The 14,882-nt window shown below is 41.6% G+C and overlaps 2 protein-coding genes across 4 annotated transcripts in view; one reads left to right on the top strand and one right to left on the bottom strand.

Moving 5' to 3' along the window:
- The window catches only part of REV1 (REV1 DNA directed polymerase), a 56,924-nt gene extending 47,473 nt beyond the window's left edge, over positions 1-9,451 (top strand). For all 3 annotated transcript variants that reach the window (XM_040056078.2, XM_040056079.2, XM_040056081.2), the window contains 6 exons: positions 654-887; positions 4,867-4,975; positions 6,021-6,232; positions 6,400-6,556; positions 7,407-7,509; positions 9,031-9,451. In XM_040056078.2, coding sequence (XP_039912012.1) covers positions 654-887; positions 4,867-4,975; positions 6,021-6,232; positions 6,400-6,556; positions 7,407-7,509; positions 9,031-9,142 — 927 coding nt within the window. In that variant the 3' untranslated portion in view covers positions 9,143-9,451. The remainder of the gene's footprint in view (positions 1-653; positions 888-4,866; positions 4,976-6,020; positions 6,233-6,399; positions 6,557-7,406; positions 7,510-9,030) is intronic.
- A 2,770-nt stretch (positions 9,452-12,221) lies between these two features.
- Positions 12,222-14,882, bottom strand: part of EIF5B (eukaryotic translation initiation factor 5B) — a 34,254-nt gene continuing 31,593 nt past the window's right edge. Inside the window, exons 22-24 of the mRNA XM_040055017.1 lie at positions 14,523-14,661; positions 13,841-14,002; positions 12,222-13,010 (exon numbers count right to left, since the gene is read on the bottom strand). Of these exons, the coding sequence (XP_039910951.1) occupies positions 12,903-13,010; positions 13,841-14,002; positions 14,523-14,661 (409 nt within the window). The 3' untranslated portion in view covers positions 12,222-12,902. The remainder of the gene's footprint in view (positions 13,011-13,840; positions 14,003-14,522; positions 14,662-14,882) is intronic.

Below are 14,882 nucleotides of genomic sequence, written 5' to 3'. Positions count from 1 at the left end.
TACATAGCTTTATTCAAATTTCACTTGTGAGAAAAATGATGCTGTACATCTGCTTGTCAGTTGTATTAATTCAGTCACTTGAGCAGCTGTCATTGTACACAGCAGCTTCTGGGCACTGAGGGGTTATCTCAGTTGTTTCAAGGGAATAATTGATAGTAAGTAAAAGCTTATTTCATCATCCAACTCTGACAAGTCTGACAGTATGCAAACATATGTAATACCAGTAAAGTAAATCAGTAACATGCACCCTAGAACTGTATAAAGAAAGAAATTAATTGCTTACAGCTTTGTGCCAGACACCAATTTAGTATTGATATCAACCTGTTACCTGTATAATTTGAACTCAGAATTCGTGTTTTTCTATCATTAAGTAGCTGTAGAGGAAACCTATCTATGGTTTTTGGTAAGAAGACTGATCATTGTGAAAAGGTAAAACTGAGCATTCATATTTACTGAGCTGCTTAGTCTTAAATGATAATTTAGTGCTGCAGAGTGTAACTCTCAGGTTCCTGAGGTTCCTAAGGATGTTTGCGTACACAGGGTAATATGTAGTGGGTTTTGTAAAATTCAGGAACTGTATAACTAATGTTTTGACTGAAATAAGTCCGTTACCTATTCCTTAGAAAAATCTAAAAGCTTTTATATCCTTGTAGCTAGATAAGTCTGTGCTAGAAGCTCTGCCACCTGATCTGCGAGAGCAAGTAGAGCAGATATGCACCCTTCAGCAAGGAGAGAGTTACGGAGAGAGCAAAAAAGAGCCAATAAATGGATGTAACACTGCACTTCTGTCACAACCAGTTGGAACAGTGCTTTTACAAATACCAGAGCTCCAAGAACCAAATACCAATATGGGAATCAATGTAATAGCCTTGCCAGCTTTCTCACAGGTAGGATGTTTGCATGGTATCAATAAACAATTACTTTTCATCTGTAGGAAGTTAGAAGCTCTTTTTTGAGACAGCATTAACTGGAACATGTAACTTCCCGTAATCATTCATGGTCCTTTAATGTCTTCTAAAATTCTGTTTCTAAATGTTGCATTATCTGTCAGAAACATAGTATGGTAGTATTTACTGAAGATTATAATCATCAGTCTGTCTGTGTTTTTGCTGCTGTTTAATGTAAAACCCAATCTGCTTTGCAATCCAGCCTGTAAACAGCTTTTTTTCTGCATTGCAGCTGAGTTACACTGAACCATAAGTCTGAAGCAGTCCTAAAATCTGCTTAGCTAAGACACAGGAGACTCTAAGTGTGTGTTGTGGTGGGGTAAAGCCAACGTCTGCTAGCTTCTTCTGTAGATGTGGTTGTTTGAATCCCATTCCTGAGAGAAGGGCAGTCACAGCTAAAGGTTGTGCGTATCTCCATAGTTTTTAAATGGACTCATACGTAGCATGTACAGGATGAAAAAAGAACAAAGATGTTTGTCAAAATGGGGACCTGAAAGGGCAGCAGGGAACAGTAAGGATGCTTCCAATGTTATTCCACTCTTCAGTCCAAGAAGATGCTAAAAACGTAGTGTGAAATAAAAAGAAAAATCAAAGATTGGGTTACCCAGAGATACACTGTCTTGCATTGCATCATTTAAAATGGAGCAATGTTTTTATTTTTCTGTTTCATTGCACCTTTGCTGTTCTCAAATGAAGTAATACCACTTAATCACATTTACAGAGATTTGTTGCTGTTTATAATGCATAATGTTGCTTAGCTGGCCAAAAAATCCAGAGAAAATAATGTAGAAATTCCACTAAATAGTTAATGCATAATTGTTATTTTAAAAAATGTGTAGTCTAATCTTTTACTAAAATTTCCTCACCTTGATTCAAGTTCAGAGCCAGTTGTGTCAGTTTTCATTCCCAAACTGCAAAGTTTGGTTTCCTCTATGAATTAGTGTGCAAATAATATCTGAGTTCTCTCTGCCCCAGTTGTTTTAAACTTTGTTGTTACATCTGTCCATAAGCAAGATGTGTGCTGAATTAGGCTGTGCTCTGAACTATACCCCTCCACACTTGGCTTGCCACTCAGGACTGTTTTTCAGGGTAAATGGTAACTGTGTGTGGCTTATTATAAAAATTCCTTTTAGCTTGTTTATGCTTTATCTGTCTAATAATCAGGTAGTCAAGAATTGATTGTTATTTTTTAAAACAGCATTACTTTTTGAAGTTTTCTTAAGATGACCTAGTTTTTTGCACTGGTTTTTCTGTCTCTATCTACTAATGTATTTTGTGACCCTGTTACTTGATCCAAAAATGCAACTTAGTAGAGCGGCCTATTTGCTTGAAGATGTAGTTCAAGAAGAATTGAGTATTCCTGTTTATTTGTCAAGGATATCCATACTATCTATTTGAGAGTCCTGGATGCTCATACTCCAAATTTTCTCCTGAAAGCCGTTCAGCTTTCTTTATTGAGAACTAATACTTAAAATTCTCATTTTCTGAGTTAGGTCCAAGTTTAATACCTACAATAGTATGATTGAAAAGCTTCCTGTAGGCTTGGTTGGGGAAAAAAAAAAAAAGCTAAACCCAGTTCATTAATACAGGAGGATTTTTTCTTTCTGTGTTAGAATCAAAGATGAACTTAATTCAAAAATACCATCTTACACTAAATATAGTTTGATACATTTTTTCTCTTAAAGTCTTTGTGGTAATGTATATGCTCTGAGTGCACACAAACATTTAAATTGCTTTGTGGCCCATGAAGCAGTGAAATGAGCAGTAATAGGTTTCAGGTATAGAAATACTGCCAACAACTCCAAAATGGGTACTTTATCTACATCAATGTAAATTGTGTCCTGCCATCTTTTTGTAGCTTAATAAGGTTTGTTTTTCATCTCTTTTCATTCCTTTTGTCTGAGCTGAGTTTTTATGATGAGATGCAAAACTAATTGGCTGAGAGTGATTTATTCTTTAGAAAACGTGGAAAATTTCCTTTGTTAGGTAAAGTTCTTCTGTGAATGAATCCAGATAGGTTGCATTCCGTTCCATCAGTTTCTGAAGTTAACTTTAAATTTAGAATAGCTGTATATCTCTGTAACCTGGATCCTGCAGAAGTGTAGGGTGCAAAAAATAAAGATTACAGATGCCTAGAAGTTAATGACATTTGTAATAATTATTGGCAAGTTTTTATCTCATCCTTACAGTGTCTTCATGTGGTAGAGATTCCTCCTCAGGAAATTTATATAAGCACATCAGAAATACTGGTGGCTGTATGCTGAGGTCATCCATGACTTTATAAAATCAAGGTTCTCCATAATGTGAAAACTTTCAGATACCTGTATCACAGTGTTAGGCCACTGTACAATCAGTTACCTGACATAACTGGAGAATTCATGTGAATTCAGTTGATGGCTCCTCTAAGTGAATTTTCCCATGTTACACTCTGAGGGAGCAGTGATGGGGGAATAACAAAAATGCATCTAGTTCATGCACTGCATTATTTCTGCATTAATTAAGTGGTGTACACAAAAAACTGTGTCAATTCAGAACATTCCAAATCCTTGACTCTTGAAGGCTTTACCAGAGAACACTAACCTTTTAAAATCAGTTTTATTAAGTAAAATTTGTATTTAAAAAGACACCTTACACCTGTGATGTAATTGGCTACATTCCTCTATAGTGCTTTGTTCTCCACAATGTATATGGTAATTGAAGTCAGAGCTGTTCCCTTTTCCTCCTTCAATTAGTGCATATTCTGTGTGGTGAAAAATTTGTGTTGACTCAGGGAGTTCTGAAAAAGGAACAAACTTTTGCTAAATTAATGAATTTTAACCTGTAAGAGCACATTCTGATGTTTTTTATCTGTATTACTTAGACATCGTGTGTGTGAATAGAACCCTTACTTCCCTGTCATAACATACACATTTTGGTTAAAAAAATGAAATCTCTATTGAAAAGAACAGATAAATTTTAATACATTTGCAGGTTGACATGTAATAAATACAGTATCTCAGATAATGATGGAAATTGCATTGTGCTCTTAGAATAGTAATTGTAGTTTTGATTAATTTTTTGTTGTTCATGCTCATCTCTGAATTTTACCAGTGCAATGATGGGCACTCTCCCACTGGCAGATTTAATCCACTAAATGATAGGTTTGCTTTTTTGAATTAGATCTTTAAGATTATGAGCTGAAAACACTGTCCAGTTAGAATGGGAAACTCCTAATACAAGATGAGTCTGTCACTGATCTGCCACTTCAGACATGCAAAGAGAAAAATAACTGATAATACAAGAAATTTTATTTCATCCATATGAGTGTGTCTGGCAATTGGCATCAAATTATTTCCTGTCTAGAATCCAAGTCCCTGGGACAGTTGCAAGGGACTGTGCTTTCATCAGCCAAGCAAGTGGTGGACAACTGTGGGAGAAAGATTAAACCCTTTTGTGCTAGTTCAAAATATGACATAGCTGGACTTGGCTTTTCCTGTCCTTAAAAACTGACACCATTTCCAAGAATATTCCGAGCCATGTAGCAGCTTGCAGGAAATAGGAGTATCAAAAGAAAAGGAAGAAGAAGAATCTGGTGGTCACAATGTTTGCTTTGAAATTTGAAGGGAGTGCTCTCTGGGTTAGTTTTAATGCTGCTCTTAATGCAGCTGTACTGGGTATCAGTAAGTGATTAAGGGTTACATGCTCATAACAGTAATTTTAATAAAAAATTAGAGTAATGTTAAATGTACAGTTTTGTTGTTTTTACAAGCTAAAATATACAGAGAAAAGGTGCAATGTATTTTACAGTGTTCCAGTTATATCTCCTTTATTTTTGCTTAGCATAAAATGTAAATACCTTTCTCATGTGAGTGACCTAGAAGGAAGCAAACGGTGCTGCTCACTGCTAAAATAATCAAATGAATCTTTTGTTACTGTTCAGGTGGATCCCGAGGTTTTTGCTGCACTACCTGCTGAGTTGCAAGCAGAGCTGAAAGATGCATATGATCAAAGGCAGAAGCAGTCAGAGCAGCAGCCTGCTAACACTTTAGGTGAGATTGTGGAGTTGTGAGTGTACTCCGGTATAGGAGTTGTTTGCTATCCAAACAGCTATGCAATCCTAAGTACCAAACTGGAAAATATAACCAGAGCTTCTCTGGAGATGCTGTGTTCAGTTGAATTTCTGTATTTATTTTTGACAGACTGTCAGTTAGAGCCAGCCGTGGTTTTAGTTTGCAGACAGGTGCCCAGCTTTACTCAAATGGGTAATTAACTCAGTTCATGGGGACTGTGGCACTAAACTTACCCACATCCATATGTTTGCCAAATGGAATCCAAACTTGATGTGTCTTGTGATTTAAAGTATTGCACTTCCTAAGTTGGTTAAACTCTGTTCAGGGAGCATTCTCATGGCTCCCTGAAACCCATAGCACTGGCAGGGCTTTGGGGCAGCTAGAGAAAGATACTGCACCTCACTGTGTGTCTGATAGTCAGCTAGGTTTACTCTGAGCTGATCATCCAGGTCTCCTTTTTGTAATCAGTAGAAAGAAATAAGACTAATTCCCTGTGAGCATGCTTTGTCATAAAAATAGGTTGTAAATGCTGTTGGCTTGATTGCCACTTAAGCACTGCATTGTAATTATAATCACACCCTGATTTCATAGCCAGTGGACTGATGCAGACATGTTAGAATGATGGAATGAGAGCCATTTCCTTCATAAACTGTGATAAAAGCATTGTGGGGGCTCTACACTGCTGGCTTTGCTGACAGCACTGGTGGGGCAGTGCTCTGACTGAAGTGGGGAAATCTGTCCAGTAGATTCAGATTTCACCAGCTGCTTCTATTCAAGTACTGAAATACTCACATTAAAAAGCTCATGAAGTATCCTCTGCATACACTGAAAATCTTAACAGTGCTTTTCAAATACTTAAAAATTTGCCAGGATCTGGAATGGTGCATGTGTTAAAGTTGCTTTATCTAGGCTGTGTTTTCTCAAGTTATCATTAGATTTTTGTGGGAGATACAGAGTCCCCCTTTCAATGGGCAAGTATTAAATTTCAAATGTGTCAACCACTGACTATCCCTGTGTTTTTCAGTGTCAAAAAATCCTGTCTTACACCTGAAGCATACAACTATGAAAAATAAGAAAAAAATACGGAAAAAAAATCCAGTCAGTCCTGTGAAAAAGATTCAGAGTCCTTTGAAAAACAAACTTATTGGTAGTCCTGCAAAAAACATGCCAGGTACATCTGGAAGCCCACAGAAGCTAATAGATGGCTTCTTGAAACAAGAAGGAACAGCTGTTCAGGTACTTCTAACACAAACAGCTTTCGGTAAAGCTGTGTCTGCTTCTTTAGACTGAGTTCACGTTGCTATTTTTCTTTCTTGAGCTCTTCACTGACACTTATCTCTGTATGTACATGGTGTTCCCATATTTGTCAGACTGAGCATTATCCACTTCTGTGTTTGGGGCAGGCAGAAGCAGTTCCATCAGCTTCGGATTCTTCAGGCCCCTCAGCTGTGCCGGAGCAGCAGCCGGGCTCGTTCAGGCCGCAAGCCCCAAACCTCGCTGGAGCTGTGGAATTCAACGATGTGAAGACGTTGTTGAAAGAGTGGATCACGACCATCTCAGGTGCGGGATGCCACACTGGGGTGATCTTGCAATGCATCACAAGGAAAACTGCTCTGAGTAGGCTTTCTGTACTTCCTTTCTCCTTTGCTCTTCCTTTTGCGGATTATTTATCACAGTACTCTTGAAGTCTTACTCCCTTGGCAGTCGTGGAAGAAGTTTGTACCTGTTGTTACTCTGTGGCTTTGCCAACTCCTGTGTCTTGTTTAACATCATGAAAATTAACATGCTCCTTCTTCAAGCCATGTGTCTGGCCATTGTGCTGTGCCTTAATGTTACTTGTGTCTGAGGTTTACTGTGGTTTTCCAACATATTGCAACCACTAAAATGAAAGCTCTTGAAAGGGAATTCATTTTCTTCTATGAAGATCTCATCTTAGAGGCAAAGGAGTGCAGGGTTTGGGGTTTTGTCAAAATAAATGCTGGAAAGAACCCTAGATAAAAAAAACTGTGCAACTGTGACACGATTGCTAAATTGTGATTTGAATTAGGTCAAACAAACAGCAACTCCTTAAAACCTTGGGAAATTTGATCTTCCTATCCTGGACGTTATTATTATTTTCCTAAGAATTTCAAAACAGCCATTGCATTCTAAATCCCAGTTCTTTTCCCTTTGGTTACCGCTGGCTTTGCTGTCAGGTGGTCTTACTGACGTATTTCAGGACCCTGCAGTCCTGTTAGGTGCACAGCTTCTGATGTCAGGAAGATGTGTGAGAATACAGAAATGGTCAGGTTGGCTCCTGATATGCTGACACTGCAGAATTTCTTTCTATTGATTCCCATTATTCTGTGATTATAATCTAAGTATCCTTAGAGAAAAGATCTCATTTTTTCGATTTTTTTCTTAATTACAGATCCTATGGAAGAAGACATTCTACAGGTTGTGAAATACTGTACTGATCTAATAGAAGAAAAAGACTTGGAAAAGTTAGATCTGGTTGTTAAGTACATGAAAAGGTAAATTAATTACTAGTATTTGTGAACTTTAGACTATATTTGTTAGAATTTATACACTAGATGCTGCATTGTGAGCCCATTAACCCATTAGACATTCCACTGATGAGTGGTTTTAAGCTTAAAAACTGGGATTGAGAGGAGGAGTTGGAGTGTTAAAACAGGTAATCTGTGAAAAAATAAGCGTAATATTTAGTAGTATTTCATAGAATCACAGAATGGTTTGGGTTGAAAGGGACCCTCAAGATCCCCAGGCCCAACGCCCCTGCAGCAGGGTGCTCAGAGCTCCATCCAGCCTGGCCTTGAACTTCCAGGGATGGGGAATCCACAGCTTCTCTGGGCAGCACTTTCTAGGCAAAGATTGTAGTTTTCATCAGCATTCTCCCTTTCTTCATCCTGTTTTTGTACATTTTTTCCTGGCATCTTCGACACATTTTCATTCTCTTGCTCTATCCAGATCCTATCTCACCTCCAGTCTTTAAATCCATTCCTGTTACTTTGTTATTTTGCTCCTAATACTCTTGCCATGAGTTTATGAGGTTTTAATGCATTTAGGACTTGCTTACTAACTAAAGCTTAACCGTGGCTCAGCTTTCTAGGTTTTAGATCTCTAAAATATATTTCACTAAATGAATCAATCTATACAGAAGTATAGAAAGTTCACTGGCTTTTGTATTATGGGATATCCTTAGGCCTTAGAAAATGCAAAATACACAATGCAATGAACTGTTTTATGAAATCCTGATAGTAAATTCTTTATAAAACTCTTCAGAATTGTCAAAATGTCCCATTCCCGGTCCCTGTGTGCTGGATCTGCACTGATGGCAGCATGTCCCTCCAAAGGGTTCACACTTACCCATGTGATGCTGGTGTTACACCCTCCAAAGCTCTGAGTGTAGGAACCCTCTGCTCTCCTGCAATACAGGGATCTAGAAGGGAGACTGAGAGTGCAGAGCTGCTTTGCTTTCCTTGGGCAGTTCCTTCATTCATTTCTTGGAGCTGCTGATTAAAAGAGTAACTCACATCATTGGGGGAACTCATAGTTCTCTGTGGATTTTGATTTTAGCAATAAATAGATTTTAAAAAATTAATATATAAAAAATAATATAGTGCCCCAAACACTGTTATTTAAATGAGTGGGTTGCACTTGGTGTTTGTTGGAAATAGAGAAAGAGCATCTCTGTCTTGGGATGAGGAAGTAAAGATCAGGATTCAGAAAACTGCCATTTCTGGTCTTCAGTATGCAGTTGGTGGAAGGTCACCCACCACTCAGTTCACAGGCTCACACACTGCCGGATGCCAGCATTCCCAAGCTGCTGTGACACTGCTCACACCAGCAATTTGTTCCATTAAGTAGCATTGGTGTGTTCAAGTAGAGAGGGAGAGCTTTACCAGGACTGCATCAAAGCCCATTCCTGGGGAACTGTTGTGATCTTGTTTTCCAGTGTGAAGACCAAAAGTGATTGTAAAAAGGACGGGTTCTGTAATGGTCATTTTCAGCCTCTTCTTCCTTTTTCCCTTCAGGTTAATGCAGTCATCCGTGGAATCGGTTTGGAATATGGCATTTGATTTCATTCTTGACAATGTTCAGGTAGTTTTACAACAAACTTATGGAAGCACATTAAAAGTTATCTGAACATGTAGTAAAGAGCTTGATGAGAGCCTGGAGCTCTCTGCTAGCTGTGCCATAAGTGCTTGTGAGGTATTTGCAAAGTGCATGATAGTAATGCCCTGAGTTTTTATAATTTCAAATTTCTTTTTAAACAACAAAGTGTTTTGTACATTTCTTTTCAGAAAGTGCCAAATTTGTCAGTATTGCATGTAAATAATTGTGTTAAAATTCTTTTATTGTAGTATAGAATCTATTTACAAAATGTTTGTTTATAAAGTTTTATGGATTTTTACAGTGAAGTGTTTACAGTTGTTTAATAAAGAACTGTATGTATATTTTTGTACTGATTCTATTTTGTGATGCTTCAGTTTGAATATAGCAAACGCCTTTTACTAAAGGCACAGCTTTGATTCATTTCACGAAGTTCTACACAGTGACACCACCTCAACACGTGGAGGAGGCTGTGTACAGGCACCTGGCCACTTTTTGTTTCCTCTCTGCTAACTTTATTACTGATTTTAAGCTGAGGGAGGAATAGCAGTTCATTTTCAGTTTCATCCTTCAACCATTCAAGTCAGGGTGGCCCAGCCACTCCTGAAGCACACAGGATTGTCAGCTGAAGCCAGGGTGCTGTGTGGCCTTGGGTGTCCCATCACTCTCACGTGCTTCTGGAGGAAGGGAAGTCACCCGACAGTAGCAGTGTAGCCAACACCCCTGGTCAGGCCTGCATCCGTCCTCTGCATTGCTCCTACTCAAGATAGAGCCACGTGTAAAACACTGCCCTTCTCCCCAGCCTGCATTTCCATTGTGCAGCAAAACAAAACAGGTTGTAGGGAGTAGCAGAGACAAAATAAACCATCCCATCACTGTGTCGCTGCTTCAGGGCGGTGCTTGCATCCCTGCAGTTGTTGTGTCGGGCAAGTCTGCTTTTTGCAGGTGTGCACCAGCCTCACACAGTTGTGCTTGGCCCAGTGTTGAACAAGGCTGTTCAGGGACCTGGAGAGAATGACGAACACTTGACAAAAACCAAGCTGGTGAGAAAAATCTCTTCTGAAGAAATGATGGGGGAGGTGAGAAGTATCCCACGTCATGCTGGGCATAGAACTGAGAGCAGGAATGCAAGCTGGCACTAACCCTGGAGCAGTATTTACACTAGTAGCTTAAATGGAAGCACCTTGCCTAGCACAGGGCAGGAGCTGCTGCAAGGAGGGCAGCTGCAGCTGCCAGAAAGCTGTGGTCACATCCCTGTGTACAGCACAGCTTACAGCAGACACTGGGAGACACCTCTACAGCCCTGTGACCCATGAGAGAAGGGCAGGAGATGTCACTGCCTTTGACTTCAGTAAGGCTCTTTGTTACATCTGCTGTACCATCCTCGGGGACAAGCTGATGAAGGACAGGCTGGAGACAGAAGTTCACTGGATAGTCCGGGCAGGCACTCCCTGGGCAGGGTGGCCGGTGGAACAAAGTCCTGCTTGGGGCCAGGCCCAGGTGGTATCCAGAGCCAGTACCAGGTCCAGTCCTATTCATCACCTGTGTAAAAGCTGGTGAGAGGCACCTGCAGTGCTGAGCCCAGAGCTGGGCCCCTCGGTGTGAGACACAGCGCCACTCAAACACGGGCTGCAGTGGTGCCCAAGGGAGCGGCGCTTCTCCCACCGTGCACGGAGGGCTGAGAGCAGGGGCCTTGGGCAGGCTGGGGGAGTCTGGTCCGTGTGAATGAACGCATGCACTTGCATCCAGTCAGAGATACATGTCTAGAGAGATGGACAGTGTCTCAATCAAGAGCGCTTTTAAGTCTCCATCAAGTTTCTAGTTTGGGTCTTTTGGAGCCCCTTCACTTCCTGCTTTTGAAGCTGCCTTTTTCTCTTCACTTTGGTTCAGAGAAACAAGCACAGCAACAGCTCAGGTATTGCTGAGACTGAAGCTGGTATTTTACCAGTCAGGTTTCAGGTCCAGCCCTGGTTTTGGAACTGGTGCTCAGACAGATGTAAAATTGGCATCTCTAAAAGGACTTAGCATTAATGAACTACAACACATGCCTGCCACTGGAGCACATCTGTTCCCCGGAGTTTTTACCTATGGAAGAACACCCTTATGCAGTTGAGGAAACAAAAAATACATTGAACACACTCTTTGACGTCTGTGTTCTTAAGAACTTTTTATTAGTGTAGGTTTCATGATTGCATAGTTTGCAAAAGAAAATTTTAACAATTAAATGCAGTATTGTCCCTCTGATCACTCTGTTCAGCCACGGATGGGAAGTTGCACCACACACCATAGTGAAAAGGTCCTTTTCCATGGCAAGTGTAAAGTTAACAAAAAAAAAAAAAATCCAGAAAATTAAATTCCATTTGCAAAGGAGGTGAGTTATTAAATCTTCCTTTGTAATGGAGTCCACATAGTCCCAATCATAACATTCAGATTTTTCAAAAAAAAAAGTAATCCAGATGACAGAAGAAATCTGATCAAACTAGGTGTTGCATGTTAAACTCTTGTAAGTATCTTAAATGGTAAAAATCTCAGCTGCATAATCGATCCTCGAGTTTGTTTCAGCTTGTGCTTTTGAAGACTGTTTTGCTCCTGTCAGCGTGAGCTGAGTTACCCAGAGACAGCCTCAGTGAGAACACATCAAGCTGTCATCCCAGGCAGGGAGGCAGAGGGGCAGGGATGGAAGAAGATGTTGGGATTACAGCCTGGCTCCTGCTCTTCACCAACATCCACGCTGGAGATGGAGCTGCTTCAGTCCCACGCTGTCAGGACTCCACAGCTGCCATGCAGCATCCAGTCACAGCTCTGGGGCTGCAGCTGTTTGCAGGTGCTCACAGCCCTGAGCAGCAGCTGGAGCACAGATGCCAGCTTGGACCTCCTCCGGGAGCTGTGCCGTGTTACACAGCCGGCCTGCCCCTCCCGTGCCTCGGGAACGCTGCCATCACCACCTTGAGCACCCAGGAAGTGCATTCAGAGGAGGAAACACCTCTGCTGGAACAGCCTCCACCTTTTTGCCAAGTAGAGGGAGGCAAGAGGGCCCTGCCTGGCCTTTCCACATTTGCCACAGCCCACGAAGTGAAACTCTGATTACTGAAGCAAACTGTAAAACAAGGGCTGCTATGTCCATCTCCTTTATTTGTGGCTCTGCATTATAATGATTACAGGTTGACTTCCATGAACTGTACAAGCAGTAAAAGGTGGGCAGCTATGTTTCACAACATTGTTTCACACAAAGCAAATACAGAGATATCCAGTTGCCTAATTTTCTATTTTAAAAAAAACCTCTATAGGCACAAAGCAGAAGAATGTTGGAAAAGAAAGTCAAGGAAAGAGGTATGCATAAATAAAGAAGTATTTCTTACATCAAAAATGTCCCAAGAATCACAAAGTCTGCAGAAGCTTGGTTAATCAAATACTGCAGTACTGCTCTCATCAGTATAAAAGTGAAAGAGCTTTAGTTCTGTAATAAAAATTCAATTTATTTTATTTTGGAGAGAAGGAGGGAAGAAGGGTGGAAGGAAGGTGTGAGAGAGGGAAGGGCAAACTTTAAAACAGCAGCCAGTATTAGGAAGGGTAGTAGGAGAGGTGAACAGGCACATTGGAACCATGGGAACATGTAAATTGACCACTGTCAAACCAGTGTAAATTTCTTGGTTTCTCATGGAAAACATTTTATCCACATATTTTCCTCCCAAACGTATATCCAACACTGTCTTCAATACAGGACTTTGTTGGTAACTTTTTTAGAACAGGAAGAGTGCGTTTATTCCTGCCTCCCCATTGCTGTAAAAGTTATCTAGATGATTTCAAACACTTTCTTCAGTTCTACTATAAGCTGCCAGTCAGACTTCTGCATCTCATCCCTGAACCAGTCCTTCAGAGCGTCGATGGACTGACGGCTGATCTGTAACACAGAAGCACACAGCAATTAAAGGCAGCTTTCAGCACACTGGAAAGAGTTACTCTGAAGAAAGGGCAGTCTGCACACCAGCTAAACTCATTCTAAGCCCGTTTGCTGATCAGCTGTGTGAGCAATCCTGTTTGTTTCCCTTCATTTCTCCTCACAGTGTCCCCTACCTGGTCCAGAGGGGCTGCAGCTGGACAGACCATCCTACATCTTTCGCAGTAAGGCAAGAACTGGAGAGGTCTCCTGCTTCCACCAGAGCCTGCAGGACCAGCAACCCCAGCCTGTCCCTATCGCAGGCCCTACTCACCCTTCATTTGTGGGCACAGGCCCCTGGCACATGTGGCAGGAAGTGTCCTCTGACATGGTGACTAAAGCAGCTGGGAAGGTAGAGAGCTGTGGCTTTATTTCCAACAGAAAAAGATGGAGCAAGGGATCATCTCCTCTTTCAAGGCCAGTGCCCCACAGTCAGAGCAACTGGAGGATCACTACTTATTGTGCAATTTCAAGCACAGGCTGTGGTGCCCTGGAGTACTTGCTGAGCTGGCAAACAGTGAGCAGGATATTTTGCCCTCTCAGGTGCTCTGAGCTGCAAGGTTTTTGCAGCCACAGCACTTCCTTCCTTTGGGCCTCTGCAGGGGCACCACTACAGACCTCAAACCACGGCTCCAGAGACCTCACCTGCACAATGCCACACCAGCACTCTCCCCAAGTGAATGCCAGTCTGTGAAAGAAGGCTTCTCCCCTGTTTTTGAGGCTTCATGCTGCATTTCCACTTCAAACATGCCACTCTGTCCTAAGCCCTCTCCACAAATGCAGATTGCTCTTACCTTGCTGACGAGGATATCTGTTGCTTCAAAATGTCGTCCATACATTTTAGGTGATTCCCCAGGAATAGGTTCTATTTTAACACACACTTCTTGGCCTTTCTTTGCAACATCCACTGGTTTGTGGTTTATTTCAATACTTGTAACTATTCCAATTTCAACAAACTGTAATACAATGAAGCAGCTGTAACACCTCCACCAAACCTCTGTGGAACACACCCTTCTCTAAACCCGTTTGTAGGCACAGACTTGCTGCAGGAAGCGCGGCACCGGCAGAGCTGCGCCTCAGCACAGGCAAGCAAAATGTTCAGCACAGCAAGTGCTCTACCCTGAAAAGGGCAGGGACACCAATCTCCCACAGCTCTGGCTTATCAGCTGGTTATTCCTTAAAGTGTCGAGAGCTGATTCTCCCCTTTTTAGAGCTACCAGGTACGACAATACCACAGCACAGAACTGGCAGGTGCACTCCAGCCACACTTCCTGTGCCCTACTCCAGGGCTCAGTGCTTCTGGCAGAGAGCAGTGAGATAACTGAGCACCAGAAGAAAGACTCGATCTGCAAGTCTGACCCTCATCTCCCACCAGCAATCTGCGCACTGAGGAAAGGCAGGCGAGCACTCCATGGTGCATCATCCCAGGAACTACCAGCGGGATCAGACATGCAGGGGGAAGAGGCCCTTACTTACGTTTTTGCTAGGTACACACATGGGAGTCCCCTGCTTCACCTGGCCGGCCTCCACCACGACACCCATCACTATGGGGTCACGAGAGTTGAAAATGAACTGAGGGAGTATTTTCAACTTGCATGGAAACACTGCTATGTGCCTGGAAGATGACAAGGAAAGGTGCTTTGAAAGATACACTGGAACAGTGGATGTAAAATTACCAGTTCTGCCTTCTCCCACATTTCTTGGGCATTCATTCTAGGAGTGTTACTTGCAGAAAAATCAAGCAGGAAAAAACCTCTTTTCCATTCTTGTTAATTCTAGTCCATACCTGATCTTCAGGAACTACAGGGAGCAATAATCATGCATGCCTGGCATGGA

The sequence above is a fragment of the Hirundo rustica genome, chromosome 2 (genome assembly GCF_015227805.2).
Source record: "Hirundo rustica isolate bHirRus1 chromosome 2, bHirRus1.pri.v3, whole genome shotgun sequence".
NCBI lineage: Eukaryota > Metazoa > Chordata > Aves > Passeriformes > Hirundinidae > Hirundo > Hirundo rustica.
The sequence above is the reverse complement of the archived record's forward strand: the minus strand, read 5'-3'. Positions and strand labels throughout refer to the sequence as shown.